We start from the raw sequence: 22,644 nt of genomic DNA on the forward strand, positions 1-22,644 counted from the left end.
GAGAGGGCTTGGGGGGAGGAGGCGTGGGAACGGGGGGGGGGGGGGGGGAGGATAAGGGAGAATATGTTGAAAAGTGCTCCATCCCAAACCAGTCTGTACCAACCCAGGTAATAGCTACTAGTTTAGGCAATAGATACACCCACAACGATTTATGACAGTGGTACCGACATTGCTGATCGTTAAACAACTAATCAGGTATGCATCGTTCAGGTGGGCTTGGTTCATTCCATTCAACTAAAATTCAATTACAAAATTGATATAATAGCTTTGTAATAACCATAAACTATATAATGTAAACTATAACCCTGGTGTTGGGCTAGCGGCTAGGGTGCCGGCTTAGGATCCTGGGTTCAAATCCTGGTCGATCGCTGAATTAACGCCAGGGGGGTTGACTCAGCCTGTCATCCTTCCGAGGTCAGCAAATTGAGTACCAGTTCACTGGTAATTCCCTGTTTGTCGTAAAAAGGCGACAAAAAGGGTTGGCGGCAGGAAGGACATCCGGCCGTAAAACATTGCTTCAAAAAGGGGACCAACAACAACAATCACGGTGCCCGAAAAAGGCCAACCCCCGCTTTGCGGGGAAAAATGGCCTCTAAAGGTGGGTTTTTTTTTTTTTTAAATATAATGTGTGCTTTGTTCTCTTTTAGGCAACAGACACACCCACGATGGATGATGACAGCCCTAACAACATTGCTGATGGTGAACAATCTAATCAGGTATGCATCCTTGTTGAAGTGGAGGTGTACCATGACCAATGACCATGATAATCACGAAGCACCTAATTATTTAGCCATCGATGTTCTTCCACAAAGCAAACTCTGTTTATTCATTTTAATTAAAATTCGCCAACACAAAAATTTAGGACCTGCTACAAACCCATAACCTAATACTTTGTTCTATTCTAGGCTGCAGACACACCCACGATGGATGAGGGCAGCTCAACCGACATTGATAATCGTGAAGCCGATCTGGTGTGCATCATTTGTAAAGCAAGTCAAGATGAATCACTGAAGATATTCGTGGACAGAACGTGGGGTGCATTCAAGAGGGCGGCAGAGTTTAGACTTGCACTAAAGTCGGATCTCTATATAGATACAACTACAGAAGTCAATATGCAGCAACAAGCAGGTAATGCAAAGTACCACTCTAAATGCTACAGAAATTACACTGCTGTGAAAAGGCCATCAACAAATTCACAAAGCGACTCTCCCTCAAATCAACCAAAGACTCGGCGCAGAAGTTCGATGCCACCATCGGATGCGAAAGGTTTCTTGAAGGGCTCCTGCATCTTTTGTCCTGTACTGCGTAAAACCATCAACCGTAAGGTGGAGCCATTGTCAGATTGTCTTACAAAAGACGGTTGTGATAGCATATTTGCAGCAGCTCCAAGAAGTAGCAACGAGCAGGTCAAAGCTTTAGTCCATAGTGAAGTTGACCTGATCGCCAAAGAAGCCCAATATCACAAGTCATGCCGTCGGGAATTTTTCAAAGAAGTTGAGGGGGCTGTTCCAAAGAATGAAGACGTTTCGAATAGGCGACTGCATTCCACTACCTTCGGAACAATATCAGCTCTAATCGAGATGGAAGTCATTGGCAATCGCAAGGCAATGCTGTCTACTTCGATTCTTGAATTATACAAGTCTGAATTTCTAAGTGCATGTGGGACACCATACGAGATTGAAAGCTACACGGCACAGGCGTTGATAAAGACGATAAAGGACAAATTTGGGGACAAAATTTCAGTATCTATGTATGACCATCGAAAAGGAAATTTTGTATACAGTTCCAGTATGTCTGATGCTGATGCTAGAGCAAGCCTCCATAAGGATGATGAGAAGCACGTCCATGTGATTCGCACTGCGGCACTTCATCTTCGAGCTGCAATACAGGCAATGCCCAAATCTATAACACTGACTCCAACATCTGTAGAGACACTCAAGTCATATTCACCTGACCTGCCAGGAGAAATGTTGCTGTTTTACAAAACACTCCTTTGTGGCCTTCGTGAACCTTCAGGTGTTGATAACAGAGAAGCAGTAAATACAAAAGTGATAGGCATGTCATCAGATGCAGTGTATAACACATCAAGGGGTACCGTGCGGCCTTGGAAACACACATTACTTGGATTGGGATGTGGTACCTCCCATGTTTAATCCAGCCCAAGTTTTGGGACCCTTTGAGAGGGGCCTGGGGGGGCCTATGCAGAGGAAAATTTGTCTGGCGGTGGTAATTCTGTGCTCTGTGAGATGTACCTGTTGATTTCCACTTGGTTTCATGTGGTACTTTTGATATATGTTCTAGGCCAATTCTACCACAGTGCCCCCAGGGTCAACTTTTGGGGTGTGTCTGGCGGGCCTTATGCAGCAGACAATCTGTCTGGCGATGGGTTTTTTATACTTAGTAGAGTGTAATTGTTCATTTTAACATGGTTTCATGTGGTACCTCCTATGTTTAATCCAGCCCAAATTTTGGGACCCTTTGAGGGGGTCTGGGGGAGCCTATGCAGAGGCAAATTTGTCTGGCGGTGGTCACTCTGTGCTCTGTGAGATGTACCTGTTGATTTCCACTTGGTTTCATGTGGTACCCCCAATGTTTGATCCAGCCCATTATTTGGCCCCCCTCTTTGGGCCCCAGGGGCCCCACACAGCAGGGGGTCCCCGACAGACATCCATATCTGAATATGTTAGGTTGCACAATAAATGTTTCTGTACTCGGATATTGGTACCTTGTTCGTTTGACCAAAATGCTCTGGGCTGCCGGCCTAGTACACTGATCTCCTTTTGTTACCTCCGCCACCGAAGGTGGACAGAGGTTATGCTTTCACCCCTGTTTGTCTGTCTGTCTATCTATGAGCAGGATATCTCAAAAGGTTGTGGACGGAACTTGGTGGATGAGTTGGGTGTGTGTAAGTGGTGGCGGTATTTTTTGTGGTGACTTAACCCTAACAAGGACGAATTTTTCGATTTTGGTGAAGATCAGAATATGGATTTGGGTTGTTTTTTTTTTTTTAAGTGATTCTTCACCATTGAGCAATTGGGCCAAAATGACATACACCATATTTCAAAAAGCTGTAGACGGATTGTGACAAAACTTTGGATGAGTTGCGAGTTGGGTAGGTGACAAGAACAAGCCAATTCGATTTCATTTCAGGTCTGGATCCAGATCTGGCCTATCGGTGGGATATAAAAAGGAACCTGTTTCGCCTGGTGGAGGTATGCACTCTACTGAGTTGTTGTTCTGGTTTCTGCTTGTTTTGGGCATTGCCTTGATTTATCATAAGCACAAATTGATATTTCTAACAATTGCATGTTAGACCTGGTTTTATTTACGATTTTGTCCTGTTGGTTGCATCGTTCGGCACCACCAAATGCTAGTTCCTCAGCATGTTAGAACAGGAATTTGCGACTTGGCCGGAGTGATGGCTCACAGCAACCTCCTCTTTTTGAAAGACACCGTGGGGATGGCTTACTCATTGACGCAACACTCTGATCGCATCGCACCGCAACAGGTCAGTCAGTTTTGGAACCAAATCCAGACACTTAGAGGCAAGTGTGATACCTCTGCATCATCATGTCAGACTAAGACACCATTTCTCAGTCTTATTGACCTTCAGTGATATCCACAGCAGTTTAACTCTCCTAAGAGCCCCTATCTGTATTGCATCAGGATTATAGATAAAACGTTGTGAAGAACCGCTGCTGTATCTGCCACCTTTGGAAATGGTCTATGGTGCAGTGTTGTACGAGTATTCTGAGCCAAGCGACCCGATGGCTTACCAGTTGTGCATCACTAGCCTTTGCATGGCGAACAATGCATTGTGCTGCACTCCGTAGTCTGGATGGTGCATGTGGCGCATGGCAAGTTCTTTGCCACCCAGCTGTTCAATTACCCTGCAGGCAAAAAAAAAAAAAAAATCACCAAAACTGTTTATAACCACCAAAAACCCACAGTGCTCCATAACAGGACATGAAGATGATGAAGGCACCAAGCAGAGCGGAGGGAGGCGGTGAACTGAGTGCATCCAATCTGATGTACCATACTCTGTTACGGAGAGTTGGTTCTGCCGGAGCAATCTCTTGGCTAGAGGTCATGCTGGGTGGTTTGCCATCCCTCTCGCAGCAGTAGTTAGGGCAGGAATTTGTAATTGGTTCATGGTGTCAGTGATAGCTCACCTACTCCACGCGAAGGATGCCGTGGAATATTTAACTTCCACCAACTAATGCCGGCAGACGGGACAATCAGTTTAACGTCCGTCCAAGGGACGGGCACACACATGACACAGTGATGTATTGCCCTGCCTGGGAAACACCGGGATGACTGGTTTTAGCTGGGTCGAGATTCAAACCCAGGCTAGACTGCTTTGAGGTGAATGTGCGTACCTCGAGGACATCCTCTCAGACATAACTTAGTACAGTCGGACCCTGCTATTCGCGGTTCCGCTATTCACAGGTTCTGCATATTCGCAGTTGATAAAATGCGCCCTGTTTCTCTATTCGCGGAAAAGTGTCCTGCATATTCGCGGGATTTTTTTATATTTACGGCCGTGTTCCGCAAAATCGCGGTTATTTTTATCTATTCATGGCCATTTTTCAGGGGTGCAAAAAAAAAATTAACGAGCCACTAGCTTGACACATTTATAAAACCCATCTTTCACAAGCCATGCATAAAGCAGGAGGACATACACAAAAAAAAACATCTTCTACGAGCCACAAGCATGACCTGCTTCTACCTTCACTGCTGTGTACTTTGCGTTTTCGAGCTTCACGGGATTTGCCTCGTCATTTGCAGGATTATTGCCGACATTCGCGGAATTGGCCTCCACATTTCCGGGATTTTCATCGACATTCTCGGGATTTGCCTCGCCATTTCCGGGATTATCGCCGACATTCGCGGGTTTCGTCTCACCATTTCCGGGACTTTCATCGATCTTCGTAGATTACCGTCGACATTCTCAGGAATTGCCTCACCATTCATGGAGTTTGCCTTGCCATTCATGGTTTGGTCCTCTCTATTCATGGATTTACGCGACTCGGGAACCTATCCCCCCTTTTTCCATTGAAACAATGCCCCGCTATTCGCGGTTTGTTCCTCTCTATTCGCGGATTTTCGTGACTCGGGAACCTATCCCCCCTTTTTCCATTTGAAACAATGCCCCGCTATTCGCGGTTTCACAATTCGCGGCATTTTCCAGGAACGTATTCCCTGCGAATAGCAGGGTCCCACGGTATATACAATATTCTAATCCAACAAATGAGTTCCATTCTCTGAGTTGCCTTTGAAACAGAATACAATGAGCGCTTTACCAGCACATGACCAACGGCATTTACTTGAAAATCCAAGTTGACGAATCCACATTTTGTTCATTTCAGTTCACATAATGAGTATTGTAATCCTTGCTTGGATTAGGATTTTGTTTTTATTAAACAAATTAATTATACTGTACATAAAACAACAAATAATATGGTATTTTTTTAACTCGTAATAGGCATCCACAACCATCCTTGACCATGTTGTGGAACGTCGGCCGAGGTCTTCACTTTTTCACCTTTATTAAAAAAAATTATTTGATTTATCCGCAACCACTTGAGTAATTGAAACAAAACTTTCAACATACGAGCGCTTACCCATGGAGCGCCAAGCTAACAAAGTTACATGATGATTGGATAGAAAATGCGGCCGGCATTCCCAAAGTCTGTTTTCTGTAGGTATGGGTTGCCTGGTGTTTCAAGTATCAGGAAAAACGGTCTCGAACCTCGCTTCGCTTGGCTTTGGCCGAATTACCATTACCCTTGAAGGTTCCTTCTGTTGCAATCCCACATGCGTTCCTTCTGCAGTGGATCCTGGACTTCTAACTTGGTTAACTCTTTAACCTGCTGTTCAATTTAAGGGGACGGCAAAAGGATAGCCTCCAGCTGACCGCACAGCTCAACTCTTCTATTCCCCGCATCTGCCGTCTGTGGATCCACCTTCCAGAGACCGTTCGGTCTCGCTTCCCTCCAGGGCTTCAAAAGCAAGCAGTGCACCGCCATCTCTTGTCATCCCCAATGCTGACCCATGATCCTTAACCTTTGATAACCCAACCTTCTTACTTACTAGTTTCAGTGTTCCCTCGGCTCCTCAAACTAATCTTTTCTGGTTCGTTCATTCTCGTGATGTTTGTCCCACTATCTTGCTCTTCCATGAGCCTCACTCCTGTATGGAAGAAAAAAAAAAATTATGCCGAAGGAGCAACCTCCTGCAGAGCAAGTGCAAGTTCAGTAATGCTTCAGCTCTCGAGCGGTGTTCCAATTCCGCATCGCAGAGTGGTTTGCTTCGGTTGAAATCAGGGGCTTTGTGATATCCATCACAGGGTTTCTACCTTATTATAGAATCAATAGCGAGCAAAAAGCAAGAACGTGTGTTTATCAGGACATTGTGTCGAAGCAGAGAGTCAGGGCCAAACTGCCATCCATTTGACATCATTTGATTGGCCTTTGCAAGAATCGATTTTTAAATAAAGAAAAAACAAAAAGGGACTTGCCTTGATCCACGAGGGTACGACCCAACATACTCTCCGACATCGTGGGTCGCCACGGCGATCACCTGCGGATCTTGTGAGTGTTCCAGGAGATGCATCAAAATTCTAGCCCACAACACAGCCAGTTATTCACAGGTGCGCACAGACTGAGACTGTGCAGGACAAATTTCAATTTGTTTCATGATAAACTGACAAAATAGATCACATGATCGAATGTCATGCCCACACATACCGTACCCCAAATAATCTATATTTTGAAATAGCCGGATTTCTCAGTCCGTCCTTCCCTTTGTCTGTCACGCTCTTTTTGCTGTAACATCATTACGGGCTAGGCCTCTACCGCCGTGTACGTCATCCCGGCGTCCAGCGCTCATCCCGTCCCGTAGCTGACAACAGTTGAACATCTTAACCTATATTATCTAACATCCATTGGTAATCGCCTGAATGCCAGACACTAGGCGTTTGGATGGCGGACCTTAGTAAGATGGCGGTCTAATATGACGGCATTACGTCTGGGCCAGCGATACGTCTAGCGCTAGGTTAGGCCTTTACAGCAGTTTTGCATTCATGTCTCAATGAGAATTACATTTTGCAACTTGGAAAAAAAAAACTGTGTAACATCTGATCGCTGAGAACGTAAAACTAATTAATAGTATTGTTTTTTGGTGAATAAGTGCGTGTATTACGAAAATCAACGCTGGGTTTGCAGCTGTAGTGACTTCTAGTTTTACATGCATCATTTTCTACATGAACAGACGGTGCAGGCAGAATCAATTCACCAAGATTTTTCCCGATGTACTGATGCTCTACAGGCAAACGTTCAGTTAGTGGGGCATGGTTTGAAATCAGGAACAACCAATCGACTCTCTCTGTACGAGACGACGAAGCATGAGGGTGAAGAAGAAGAAGAGGGTTTACGCTGACTCTCTCATCTCGAGGGGCTTGGAGCTAAAAGGTGTGATAACGTGGAGCGGATAAATACTTTACTTCATCGTTCTTTTGTTTCCCTTGGGACTATCAGCAGAGTTCTACTTCACCACCCGCTCGCTGTTCACGCAACCCGACAAACTTTTCATCTTCCCAGGGTTTTTTTTTTCCTTCCGCCATTTTTAATCGCTTTTTGCTGGAGGAATATTCATTTTGTTTTAACCACCGCTTTGGTCAACCCGAAGCATTGGTATTTTAGTCTCCTGCAAATCAACATTTCATGACTGGTTTACCCGCCGAGACCTTCGACCAGCTTCTAGGGAGCATTGATTGCATCTCGGTGGATCCACCTTTATTCCCTTTTCGCCACGTTCGTCGAATGTAACGGAGACGGAGGATTCCCAGCAAGTACCGTACCCACCATATGACCACACGTGATGTAAATTCACACACATATAATTTCGACACGGTAAACCAAATGCCTATGGAATTTTAAAAATTGCAAATATTGACTGTTAATACACCGTTACCTCCCAATTCTGTCTCCATGTTCTGCACTACGGCATCCCCGGGCGTCGAAGACACCCCGGTAATGTCGCACACTGGAGGATATGTTATTTATTTGTTTGGCATGAGAGCGGTGTACTTTGAATGTAGCTTTACTTGTTTCACAGTTTTCCCATCTATGGAACCACCTTCCATAGGCCATTCTGTCTTCCTCTTCCCTCAAAGGTTTCAAGCAATGACGTAGTCTAGGAGCTGTCTTGGACATATTTAAATACTTAAAACCTCTTGAGTTATTTAAATAACTAAAAACTCATCACTTCTTAAATATTTCAAATCCCATAGCTTGAGCTGACCTGACCCTCCGATTCCCACAAGGCAGCGGGCCCTACAGTAGCCCCCTTTGACACCTGCTGTTGTCTTTCATGATACGAGAGCTGGTAATCCTGGACCCGTCTGACAGCACTGGTCTTGGGTGGACGTTAAGGATCCCATGTTGTCTTCCTTGAAGACAAGGCGAGTTGTCGCAAACCCCCTCAACTACAAGGTCCTGCCCAAATGACATCAATTTGAATGTCAGGCCTAATCAGCCAGTCCATGAAAGACGGGCCAAGTAGTCAGTCGTGTAAGTGATGGTCGCATTCGTCGATTCATAAAATGATTTAATAAATTAATTTCTACTAAACTCCCACTTGCAACGAATGTTTTTACTTATTCAATATTACATGCATTTGCACTGAAATTCATTCATGTATGGTACCAAGTTTGTTTATCGTAAACAGAACAAGGATGAAACAAAGATTGATGAAATGGTGGAAACAGTACTTGAGGAGTTCGTAGTCGTTCTCGTTGAAACGAGTTGCGTTTTCCCGCCAGAACTTCTCAGACCTGTGCACAGGACTCCATTTGAGACGTCCAGACCGTATCTCTGACACGTACTCATCAAAGGAACTGCAGGGAGCATGAAATAAACACATACTCAAAACACACTTAAAATGGCCATTACTAAACCATAAGCTCTTGCTTGGTCCACAGAGAAGTGGGAAGAACAGGGCCAGGAGATAATATAAATGCACCATAGCTCCTGGAGACTCTTTCCTAGAATCTTGAGTAGAAACCGAATATCATCGACAACGTCCTCGTCGTCACTCTTGGCCTTTTCCAGGTTCTCAAGTTGCTTCAGCACCTTTCCTTCTATCATGGCCAGGGCAAGGTCCTTATGGGCCTCACGCTCCTCTGTTCGCTCCAAAAGGTTCTGAAAACCGACAGCAGAAGTCTACTACACCAGTCACCTCTTCAACATTCAAAGTCAGATGATCATGACAATAGGCAGAGACAAGTGATTGGAGCAAAATTTACAAGAAGGCTGATGGATGAAGCAAATCTTAAGAGGTCGCGTACCCGAAACGTTGCGAGGATGATTCGGGTGACCTTTTCCTTGACGGACTCCTGGAGGATTTTTGCAAGAACTGGCACAGCGTGCACGGTTCGCAGGATGTGGCACAGCTCCGGGCAATACGCAAGCAGCCACAGGCAGAAGCACAGTTGGTACTGCAGCTGGAAGCCACAATTTTTCTTCAGCACAGACAAAATGCTGTCGGTGACAATATCCATGATGCCAGGAAGACAAAGTCTGGATGATCTAAGTGCAATCCATTACTACCACTTCCATTTCACACCACGACCTCCAGCATCATACTAATTGTAATTAATTGACCCCCCCCCCCCCCCCCCCCCCGTCTGTACCCTTGCATCACTTCACACAACGTGGCCACCATTCTCCCATCCTTACCATTCAACACCACCCACTTGCACCCAGGCGTAGCGGAAGTGGTTAACATGGTGCATAAGCTGCAGGCAACCGGCTACACACTGCAAGTACTGGCAACTCTACAAGAGATCCATGAAATGAGAAGAAGAACAACATTTTAATTTTTTCCCAAACATCTATTGCTAAATTGTGTGTGTGCGTGCGACTGGTGCTTCATTCTGAAGGGTTTTCTGATTTCATCGAATCATAAACATGGTCCTGTTGGAAAGCGAATCAATTTACTTGCAACAAAGTTGTCTCTGTTTAATCATACATCTTTTCTTTCTGTGGTTGAGGAAGAAGAAGCAGGAATGGGAGCTTAATGCAGCTGTTACAACAGTTACATTTATTATTCAACGACAGCTGGAACCCTTTCGAAAGACATGGAAGGAGCACACAAAATTAAATACAGTAATACTTCTCAAAGCAAAATAAAAAATGTAAAAATACACAAAAGGAGCACACAAACAACAACAGCCACAACAATTATCTATTATATAAGAGAGCTGTTGGTCTGTCTGTCTGTCTATGTGTGTGTGTCGCCATTTTTCTCAGAGATGGCTGAACGGATCTTCGTCAAACTTTCAGAGGTTCATCAGTGAATGCTTGGGAATGTTTTAGGCAAAATAAAAATAAAAACATTTTGAAAAAAAAAAAAAGTTAGTTTTTTTGGATTTTTTAAAAAATCGCTCTATGGTGCTTAAGCCTTTTTGATTAATGACAGTTATATACAAGTACACATTCTAATGAATAAATACAAAACAATTACCAGACATTTGAACAGAAATAATAAAACAATTCCAGAAGCGGTCGAAGTTGGTGGTAAGGCTTCTTCTTCTTCTTGAACATCATCATACTTAACTCAGAAACGTGATCAATGGCACATTCACCAGCATATTCCAAAAAAAAGGTAAAATGATGATTTGACATTTGTGATGGATTCTGATTTGGATGTAATTGCTTTTCAATTATATTTGCCCTCATTTCAAATATGTTAATGTTTCTTCTTCGCTTGAGCAACGCCGGGTACTCCAGCTATAAACACTTTCATACTTTACTCGGGGTACAAATACAAATACAACTTTGTCTGTGGGGTAGCATAAGCTACGTGGCCGCGGCCTCATTCGAGGGTGTGGGGGACCGGGAGAGGAGCATAAATTCTAGATGTAAATGTGTACCGTGTAGCACCACCTGGCGATGGTAGCAGAGGGTATTACAATTTCCTTTTTTTACCTGTGTAACACTGAGGTTATGAAGTTATGATTATATTATCGTGACATTTTGGCTAAATTATGTTATCCTGTTATTATAGCTATATATTATATTATCTTGTTATTATTGCTCATTTATATTCTCTTGTTGTTATAGATAGATGATACACCTGGGAAGTAATGAATCAGGACATACCTGTGAGCTCAGCTGAATTTTGATCCAGTTGAAGTAACAGTTGAGGTCACTTCCCTCCATCACCTGTTTTCCCGACGTTGCAAGTTTTGAAATTATCCGTGCCGCCTGGAAACACACAAGCATTGGCAAATACATAAAACTGAGTTTCATGGAATTTTATTACAGCGTAGCAAAAATGGATTCCACAAAATGCAGGGTGAGGCATCAATGCTACTCATGGCAGGATCGCGGTGCCATCCATTGGATGGACATGAAGCCAGGTGTCCAATCTGCAAACATTAGTTGGCAGATGTTAAAAGATTCCAAGGTGTCTTTCAAGTAAGAATAGGTGAGTTATCGCCGGCATCCTGAACAAATTACAAATTCCTGCCCTTACTGACTGCTGGGAAAGCAATGACAAAGCACCAGCAAATCACTCTCACAAATAAGCTCCGTCGTTAATCTTGTCCGCCAAAGCAGAACAATGCTGGCCTTCACAGAGACTCGGAGTCCACCATGCCTTGTCTGCGATGGACTGCGATACCTCATTAGGTCATTCCACATGAAATGTGGCATTGGTTCATTTTTCAATTTTAATGATTTTAGTTTGCCTGATAATATAACCCAACTAGAACAACATTCTTAAACGTCACAACGTCGACTTATATACCTCCGCCCACATTATTACATCACTCAAATACTTGTACCAAGTTTGATTTAAATCCATTCAGCTGTTCTCAAGTCATCACATTTCTACCTGGCATGACCTCCGACCCTTGACCTCCTGACCCCAAAATTCACTCGGTTCATGCTTACATCATTATACATACCTGTATCAATTTTAATTTAAATCCCTTCAGCTGTTCACAAGTTATCACATTTTTTTACCTGACATGACCTCTGACCATTGACCTCTTGACCCCAACATTTAATAAGTTAATCATTATACATGTGTATTTTTATATATATATATATATATATATACTAGCTTGGCTCGGCTCGCTGCGCTCGCCTCACCAAGCGTCGATACTGAGGAACGGGCTTATTTCAGCTGAGGCTAATGACTGTACCTGAGTTGCTGTGGTTGTCATGATTTACACCAATCATAATACAAACAATTACTTTGCACAAATGTATTTGTTGTGTTTGTGATATTACATTTTTATAGGCAATTTAGGTTGAAGATTTAGGTTGAATGTTTTTTTTTCAAGAAAGAACCCCTCAGCACATACGTAGGGTAGGGGTAGGTGCAGACTGGAAGTTTGGGACGATTACACCTCACCACCACGTAATTCAAAACACCTCACCACCAAGTAATTCAAAACACTGCACCACCACGTAATTCAAAACACCTCGCTACCATAAAACACGTAATAAAAACACCTCACCACCACGTAATTCAAAACACCTCACTACCATAAAACACGTAATAAAAACACCTCACCACCACGTAATTCAAAACACCTCACTACCATAAAACACGTAATAAAAACACCTCACCACCACGTAATTCAAAACACCTCACTACCATAAAACACGTAATAAAAACACCTCACCACCACGTAATTCAAAACACCTCACTACCATAAAACACGTAATAAAAACACCTCACCACCACGTAATTCAAAACACCTCACTACCATAAAACACGTAATAAAAACACCTCATCACCACGTAATTCAAAACACCTCACTACCATAAAACACGTAATAAAAACACCTCACCACCACGTAATTCAAAACACCTCACTACCATAAAACACGTAATAAAAACACCTCACCACCACAAAATTAAAAACACCTCACAGCCATAAAACACGTAATAAAAACACCTCACAGCCATAAAACACGTAATAAAAACACCTCACAGCCATAAAACACGTAATAAAAACACCTCACCACAACGAAATTAAAAACACCTCACAGCCATAAAACACGTAATAAAAACACCTCACAGCCATAAAACACGTAATAAAAACACCTCACAGCCATAAAACACGTAATAAAAACACCTCACCACCACGAAAATAAAAACACCTCACAGCCATAAAACACGTAATAAAAACACCTCACAGCCATAAAACACGTAATAAAAACACCTCACCACCACGAAAATAAAAACACCTCACATCCATAAAACACGTAATAAAAACACCTCACCACCACAAAATTAAAAACACCTCACAGCCATAAAACACATAATAAAAACACCTCACCACCACGAAAATAAAAACACCTCACATCCATAAAACACGTAATAAAAACACCTCACCACCACAAAATTAAAAACACCTCACAGCCATAAAACACGTAATAAAAACACCTCACAGCCATAAAACACGTAATAAAAACACCTCACAGCCATAAAACACGTAATAAAAACACCTCACCACCACGAAAATAAAAACACCTCACAGCCATAAAACACGTAATAAAAACACCTCACAGCCATAAAACACGTAATAAAAACACCCCACCACCACAAAATTAAAAACACCTCACAGCCATAAAACACGTAATAAAAACACCTCACAGCCATAAAACACGTAATAAAAACACCTCACAGCCATAAAACACGTAATAAAAACACCTCACAGCCATAAAACACGTAATAAAAACACCTCACCACCACAAAATTAAAAACACCTCACAGCCATAAAACACGTAATAAAAACACCTCACAGCCATAAAACACATAATAAAAACACCACACAGCCATAAAACACGTAATAAAAACACCTCACAGCCATAAAACACGTAATAAAAACACCTCACAGCCATAAAACACATAATAAAAACACCTCACAGCCATAAAACACATAATAAAAACACCACACAGCCATAAAACACGTAATAAAAACACCACACAGCCATAAAACACGTAATAAAAACACCTCACCACCACGAAATTAAAAACACCTCACAGCCATAAAACATAATAAAAACACCTCACAGCCATAAAACACGTAATAAAAACACCACACAGCCATAAAACACGTAATAAAAACACCACACAGCCATAAAGCACGTAATAAAAACACCACACAGCCATAAAACACGTAATAAAAACACCTCACAGCCATAAAACACGTAATAAAAACACCTCACCACCACAAAATTAAAAACACCTCACAGCCATAAAACACATAATAAAAACACCTCACAGCCATAAAACACGTAATAAAAACACCACACAGCCATAAAACACGTAATAAAAACACCACACAGCCATAAAACACGTAATAAAAACACCACACAGCCATAAAACACGTAATAAAAACACCTCACAGCCATAAAACACGTAATAAAAACACCTCACAGCCATAAAACACGTAATAAAAACACCTCACAGCCATAAAACACATAATAAAAACACCACACAGCCATAAAACACGTAATAAAAACACCACACAGCCATAAAACACGTAATAAAAACACCACACAGCCATAAAACACGTAATAAAAACACCTCACAGCCATAAAACACGTAATAAAAACACCTCACAGCCATAAAACACGTAATAAAAACACCTCACCACCACGAAATTAAAAACACCACACAGCCATAAAACACGTAATAAAAACACCTCACAGCCATAAAACACATAATAAAAACACCACACAGCCATAAAAAACGTAATAAAAACACCTCACAGCCATAAAACACGTAATAGAAACACCTCACAGCCATAAAACGCATAATAAAAACACCACACAGCCATAAAACACGTAATAAAAACACCTCACAGCCATAAAACACGTAATAAAAACACCTCACAGCCATAAAACACGTAATAAAAACACCTCACAGCCATAAAACACGTAATAAAAACACCTCACAGCCATAAAACACGTAATAAAAACACCACACAGCCATAAAACATGTAATAAAAACACCTCACAGCCATAAAACACGTAATAAAAACACCTCACAGCCATAAAACACGTAATAAAAACACCTCACAGCCATAAAACACGTAATAAAAACACCTCACAGCCATAAAACACGTAATAAAAACACCTCACAGCCATAAAACACGTAATAAAAACACCTCACAGCCATAAAACACGTAATAAAAACACCTCACAGCCATAAAACACGTAATAAAAACACCACACAGCCATAAAACACGTAATAAAAACACCTCACAGCCATAAAACACATAATAAAAACACCACACAGCCATAAAACATGTAATAAAAACACCTCACAGCCATAAAACACATAATAAAAACACCACACAGCCATAAAACACGTAATAAAAACACCTCACAGCCATAAAACACGTAATAAAAACACCTCACAGCCATAAAACACGTAATAAAAACACCTCACAGCCATAAAACACGTAATAAAAACACCTCACAGCCATAAAACACATAATAAAAACACCACACAGCCATAAAACATGTAATAAAAACACCACACAGCCATAAAACACGTAATAAAAACACCTCACCACCACGAAATTAAAAACACCTCACAGCCATAAAACACGTAATAAAAACACCTCACAGCCATAAAACACGTAATAAAAACACCACACAGCCATAAAACACGTAATAAAAACACCACACAGCCATAAAACACGTAATAAAAACACCTCACAGCCATAAAACACGTAATAAAAACACCTCACAGCAATAAAACACGTAATAAAAACACCACACAGCCATAAAACATGTAATAAAAACACCTCACCACCACAAAATTAAAAAACCTCACAGCCATAAAACACGTAATAAAAACACCTCACAGCCATAAAACACGTAATAAAAACACCTCACCACCACGAAATTAAAAACACCTCACCACCACGAAATTAAAAAACCTCACAGCCATAAAACACGTAATAAAAACACCACACAGCCATAAAACACATAATAAAAACACCACACAGCCATAAAACATGTAATAAAAACACCACACAGCCATAAAACACGTAATAAAAACACCTCACCACCACGAAATTAAAAACACCTCACAGCCATAAAACACATAATAAAAACACCACACAGCCATAAAACATGTAATAAAAACACCACACAGCCATAAAACACGTAATAAAAACACCTCACCACCACGAAATTAAAAACACCTCACAGCCATAAAACACGTAATAAAAACACCTCACAGCCATAAAACACGTAATAAAAACACCACACAGCCATAAAACACGTAATAAAAACACCACACAGCCATAAAACACGTAATAAAAACACCTCACAGCCATAAAACACGTAATAAAAACACCTCACAGCAATAAAACACGTAATAAAAACACCACACAGCCATAAAACATGTAATAAAAACACCTCACCACCACAAAATTAAAAAACCTCACAGCCATAAAACACGTAATAAAAACACCTCACAGCCATAAAACACGTAATAAAAACACCTCACCACCACGAAATTAAAAACACCTCACCACCACGAAATTAAAAAACCTCACAGCCATAAAACACGTAATAAAAACACCTCACCACCACAAAATTTAAAAACCTCACAGCCATAAAACATGTAATAAAAACACCTCACAGCCATAAAACACGTAATAAAAACACCTCACAGCCATAAAACACGTAATAAAAACACCCCACAGCCATAAAACATGTAATAAAAACACCTCACAGCCATAAAACATGTAACAAAAACACCTCACAGCCATAAAACACGTAATAAAAACACCTCACCACCACAAAATTTAAAAACCTCACAGCCATAAAACACGTAATAAAAACACCTCACAGCCATAAAACACGTAATAAAAACACCTCACAGCCATAAAACACGTAATAAAAACACCTCACAGCCATAAAACATGTAACAAAAACACCTCACCACCACAAAATTAAAAACACCTCACAGCCATAAAACACGTAATAAAAACACCTCACCACCACAAAATTAAAAACACCTCACAGCCATAAAACACGTAATAAAAACACCTCACCACCACAAAATAAAAAAACCTCACAGCCATAAAACACGTAATAAAAACACCTCACAGCCACGAAATTAAAAACACCTCACCACCACATAATTCAAAATACCTCACCACCACGTGATTCAAAACCACCACAACGTTATTAAAAACACTTCACAACCACGGAAACAAAAGTTTGAGGGAGTCGTTAAGTGACAACACAGACACTGCCCAGATGTGTCGATATATAGATAAATGACTGTACCCGAGTTGCCGTTTTGTCATGGTTTAAACCAATCATAATTCAAACAATTACTTTGCACAAATGTATTTGTAATATACGTGATATCACATTTTATAAACAATTGAAGTTGAAAAAAAAAAATTCCCGAAATAATTCCAAAAATATATATATATATACGGTTTATATAAAAAAAAAATTTTTAAATACCCTTAGGACATACCGACGGGAGAGATATGTGCATACCAGAAGTTTGGTACGATTTCACAAAAGTTTGAGAAGTAGTTCAGTGACAACACAACACAACACAGGACAGGACAGACGCTGCACAAATATATACATATATATATATACACAGACTTGGCATTTAATATGGAATATTTTTTTTTTTCTTGACTTCGGTTTACTTTCTTAACTCAGTATATCAATCTGGTGAGTTTCTTTTACACTTTGGTGATTTATTTGTTAAAAGAACCATAGTCAGGTTTACTATGTTAACAAATATAATTTCTTTCAAAATTTTGGGATTAGCAAACCTGTACATTTTTGGAATCTTAAGAGCATGGAGAATCCGAAAATCAATGTTGGCATTTGCACAGACACCTGCATGGCCGCCATTTTGGATTTTGAAAATGGCCGCCATAAAATACATATTTTGCGCGATCTCGGCTTCTAGTCAACCTAGAGACTTAATTAAATATGCTAATCCTATGTTTTCTGGGTCAAGGAATCCAATAAAGTGTCTTTCCCTCGCGGTCCCCATGTACTGTCTTTGTCTTTCCCTCGCGGTCCCCATGTACTGTCTTTGTCTTTCCCTCACGGTCCCCATGTACTGTCTTTGTCTTTCCCTCGCGGTCCCCATGTACTGTCTTTGTCTTTCCCTCGCGGTCCCCATGTACTGTCTTTGTCTTTCCCTCGCGGTCCCCATGTGCTGTTTTTGTCTTTCCCTCGCAGTCCCCATGTGCTGTTTTTGTCTTTCCCTCGCGGTCCCCATGTACTGTCTTTGTCTTTCCCTCGCGGTCCCTATGTGCTGTCTTTGTCTTTCCCTCGCGGTCCCCATGTGCTGTCTTTGTCTTTCCCTCGTGGTCCCCATGTACTGTCTTTGTCTTTCCCTCGCGGTCCCCATGTGCTGTTTTTGTCTTTCCCTCGCGGTCCCCATGTGCTGTTTTTGTCTTTCCCTCGCGATCCCCATGTACTGTCTTTCCCTCGCGGTCCCCATGTACTGTCTTTGTCTTTCCCTCGCGGTCCCCATGTGCTGTTTTTGTCTTTCCCTCGCGGTCCCCATGTACTGTCTTTGTCTTTCCCTCATGGTCCCTATGTGCTGTCTTTGTCTTTCCCTCGCGGTCCCCATGTGCTGTCTTTGTCTTTCCCTCGTGGTCCCCATGTACTGTCTTTGTCTTTCCCTCGCGGTCCCCATGTGCTGTTTTTGTCTTTCCCTCGCGGTCCCCATGTACTGTCTTTCCCTCGCGGTCCCCATGTACTGTCTTTCCCTCGCGGTCCCCATGTACTGTCTTTGTCTTTCCCTCGCGGTCCCCATGTGCTGTTTTTGTCTTTCCCTCGCGGTCCCCATGTACTGTCTTTCCCTCGTGGTCCCCATGTGCTGTTTTTGTCTTTCCCTCGCGGTCCCCATGTACTGTCTTTCCCTCGCGGTCCCCATGTGCTGTTTTTGTCTTTCCCTCGCGGTCCCCATGTACTGTCTTTCCCTCGCGGTCCCCATGTGCTGTTTTTGTCTTTCCCTCGCGGTCCCCATGTACTGTCTTTCCCTCGCGGTCCCCATGTGCTGTTTTTGTCTTTCCCTCGCGGTCCCCATGTACTGTCTTTGTCTTTCCCTCGCGGTCCCTATGTGCTGTCTTTGTCTTTCCCTCGCGGTCCCCATGTACTGTCTTTGTCTTTCCCTCGCGGTCCCCATGTGCTGTTTTTGTCTTTCCCTCGCGGTCCCCATGTACTGTCTTTGTCTTTCCCTCGCGGTCCCCATGTGCTGTCTTTGTCTTTCCCTCGCAGTCCCTATGTGCTGTCTTTGTCTTTCCCTCGCGGTCCCCATGTGCTGTTTTTGTCTTTCCCTCGCGGTCCCCATGTACTGTCTTTCCCTCGCGGTCCCCTTGTACTGTCTTTGTCTTTCCCTCGCGGTTGTCAGCTCTTTCACGAGCCTCGATTCAGTATAGAAAAAAAAAAAAAAAAAAAAAAAAAAAAATTGAAAACCATTGTCTTTATATTTGTGATATAACTGTATTACATAATACATGATATTGCAAGTCCTTTGAAGTTATAGGTTGTTATAGGAAGTTATAGGTAGTATCAGATTGAACTATAAGTCCTATACACAGGATCTACGAGGTCTATACCGTTCAGGAATATGCTTTTACAGATCTTCATCACTGACCTGAGTGTCATTTTCGCAAAGGTGTCTACGCAAATGTAAACATTAATTTTTGGATTCCTCATGCTCTGAATATTCCAAAAATGTATAGTTTTGCTAATCTACCAAAATTTTGAACGAAAAAACATAGTGAACCTGACTATGATTCTCTGTCGCAGCAAGAAGTCAACAACAGGATTATATCACAGGTGGCGTGGCAAAATGTACGGACAGATGCATTTGATGATTGGCTTCACAGTCGGGTATACAAGGGTTGTTGCGTTCTGTATTAGTGGAAAACAACTACTGCACGTCTTCAAAAGTTATTGCCGCTTCCTCTGGAGATGGTCCGTCAACTCGACAATGCTGTTTGTCATGGAGTGGTGGCTTTACGAAATTACGGCATGAAACAGCGTGCTATTGCTCGGCAGTATGGCATTACTCAAGGTCAGGTGTCAAAGATCCTGAAACGAAATGCTCAGAGGGGTGTCCCTACTCCAATACCGAGGCCAGGACATCCCCGCAGAACCACAAGGAGGGATGATTGCCAGCTGCACCGGTTAGTCCGCAATGGCCGTACCAAGTCAGCTAATCGGCTTAGGGCTGAGTGGCAGTAACTGACAAATGTGCCTGTATCCAGAAGGCTAGTCAACCAACGACTGGTTCAAGCAGGCTATCGTGCCAGGCATCCCCTGAGAAAGCCACGCCTGACCAGACAACACCTCCAGCGCCGATTGCAGTGGGCCAGAGAGCACCGTCAATGGCAGCCAGGACACTGGAATCACGTGATCTTCAGTGACGAGTCTAGATTTCTGGTCTATCGTCAAGATGGCCGCGTCCGAGTGCGCAGACAAGTGCATGAAGCCTACAACAAAGATTGTATAGTGCCAAGAGTCCAAGCTGGAGGTGGTGGGGTGACCGTTTGGGCTGCTTTTCATGCAGGGGGCAAAACTGACCTGGTTGTTCTGAATGGAAACCTGAACCAGTTCAAGTGCAGGGCCATTCTGGAAGAAACATTGCTTCCATTTGCTCGTGCAGCCTTTCGAGGAAACTTTGTCTTCCAAGATGACAATGCACGGCCTCATCGTGCTCGCATGATCCAACACTTTCTTGCTGACCATGGTGTAGAGCATATGGAGTGGCCTGCCATGTCCCCGGATATGAATCCGATAGAGAACTTGTGGGCAGAATTAACGCGTCAAATCGACCACTTGAACCAGCAGCCGACCTCTGTGCGTGAATTGCAGCAGGCTATTGTCACTGCATGGCAAGCGATTCCTGTCCAAACCTTGGCAAATTACGTGAACAGCATACCTCAACGTGTACGTGCTCTCCTGAATGCTCGTGGGTGTTACACGAAGTAATGAACTGTAATTTTACTGTCCGTAATCCCAGTCGTAATTTAATTTTTGTTTTTGTTAAAAAAAAATTTGGCTAATGTGCAAAATAAAGAGATACTTCTGGAAAACGTACAGAAGTTTAACACAGTACTGTCCATGAATTGAGTTCGATATCAGTTTACATCACTTTCAAGGATCAATTTATTTGTTTCGAAATGTCAAATGTGGTTTTTCTTTCTTTTAAAGGTCACATTAACAAAATCTAGAATAATTTCAACATAATTCCAATGAACTTTTGGTTCTAAGTCATCTTGAAAAGTAAGTTCACCCCCACAAAAAAAAATTCCATATTAAATGCCAGGTCTGTTTCTATGTGTGTGTATATATATATATATATATATATATATATATATATATATATATATATATATATATATATATATATATATATATATACACAGTATATATATATAGAGAGAGAGAGAGAGAGACTTTGACTTTTATGTGCTTTTATTATAAAAGTATCAAAACACACACGGAAGAACACCGCAAAATTTTTACAAGAAAAGGAAAGTTGTACAAGCAAAAAGGATGTATATACATGTATATGTGGACATTGAGCGTAAGTATAATTTACAAAAACAAACTCAACACCTCATCTGTAAAACAATCGTCGTTCACACTGCCGAACCTTATCCGGGCCGACACTATTCCTTTAAAGCAAAACAGCACATTTTCATCTCTGCCACTCAATTTGATCTTCCTAGTTTTATATATTGCGAGTTTAGCAATTCCGCACAGAAAATTCAAGAAAGGGACCGCTGTCTTGCTCTTGGTGCTACTTTAAATGCCATACACAAAAATTGCAACAGAAAAAACAAACTTAAATTTATAAAAGAACTGTTGGAGGAAACAAAAAAGGGGTACCAATCTCTTACATTTCACAAAAGCATGGGTCACATTTTCAGCCTCTTCACAAAAAGGACAAACATTCAGTACAGAAGGATCAGACTTATTAAGTAAGTATTTGGTGACCAGGGCCTGATGAACTAGTCTCCAATTTAAGTCTCCGGTTCGACCTAAAGTTGGAGACCTATACATCTCTTTCCACACTGGAGATAGGAACGAACTAGCCGGAATGATCTCATCCCACCGATTTTTTAAAGGTTTTGTGAAACCCGGTATAAGCACCTCTTGGCATATCCCATAAATAACTTTTTTTCCCATCATATGGAACACACCGCAACCATCTGACTTTGAGAAGACACACTGTTGTTTTTTTGAGGTGACTTGGAGCTCGGGGAAATAGAGACGAGAGTCCACCACTTCATCTGCCCCAATCCACCCGATATTTAATTCCCTGAAAGTTTTAATCACAACTCTCAAAACTTTGTCCACCATTCTAGATGACCGAACCCCCACTTTTGATGTGAGAGAACCGGTGGATAACCATCCATTTAGGGAAGGCTTCATCAGGTCTCGCACTCTGTTTATTCCATTACAGGTGAAGCAATGCATAAATGACCTGGAGGTTGAAATTTCAGGGAATAAAGGATTCAGAACCAATGGCTCATGCATATATTTTTTTGCATCATAGGACACCTCTAATCGTTGTATTCCAAGGACTTGCCAGG

At 41.9% G+C, this 22,644-nt stretch overlaps 2 protein-coding genes across 2 annotated transcripts in view; one reads left to right on the forward strand and one right to left on the reverse strand.

Moving 5' to 3' along the window:
• The first annotated feature begins 653 nt into the window (after positions 1–653).
• Positions 654–2,715, forward strand: LOC144892225 (uncharacterized). Its single transcript, XM_078777747.1, has 2 exons — positions 654–716; positions 906–2,715. The coding sequence occupies exons 1-2, from the start codon at positions 666–668 to the stop codon at positions 2,151–2,153; spliced, it is 1,299 nt and encodes a 432-aa protein (XP_078633873.1). The 5' UTR covers positions 654–665; the 3' UTR covers positions 2,154–2,715.
• A 1,057-nt stretch (positions 2,716–3,772) lies between these two features.
• The window catches only part of LOC137428684 (V-type proton ATPase subunit H-like), a 32,687-nt gene continuing 13,815 nt past the window's right edge, over positions 3,773–22,644 (reverse strand). The window contains exons 4-10 of the mRNA XM_068118589.2: positions 11,166–11,270; positions 9,741–9,838; positions 9,350–9,542; positions 9,025–9,203; positions 8,774–8,899; positions 6,521–6,622; positions 3,773–3,890 (exon numbers count right to left, since the gene is read on the reverse strand). Of these exons, the coding sequence (XP_067974690.2) occupies positions 3,773–3,890; positions 6,521–6,622; positions 8,774–8,899; positions 9,025–9,203; positions 9,350–9,542; positions 9,741–9,838; positions 11,166–11,270 (921 nt within the window). The remainder of the gene's footprint in view (positions 3,891–6,520; positions 6,623–8,773; positions 8,900–9,024; positions 9,204–9,349; positions 9,543–9,740; positions 9,839–11,165; positions 11,271–22,644) is intronic.

The sequence above is a fragment of the Myxine glutinosa genome, chromosome 5 (assembly GCF_964187855.1).
Source record: "Myxine glutinosa chromosome 5, kmMyxGlut1.1, whole genome shotgun sequence".
NCBI classification, from domain to species: Eukaryota; Metazoa; Chordata; class Myxini; order Myxiniformes; family Myxinidae; genus Myxine; species Myxine glutinosa.

Coding starts and splice junctions, on each gene's coding strand:
- LOC144892225 (XM_078777747.1), top strand. CDS start 666: ATGGATGATGACAGCCCTAACAACATTGCTGATGGTGAACAATCTAAT. Junction 717..905: donor ATGGTGAACAATCTAATCAG/GTATGCATCCTT, acceptor GTTCTATTCTAG/GCTGCAGACACACCCACGAT.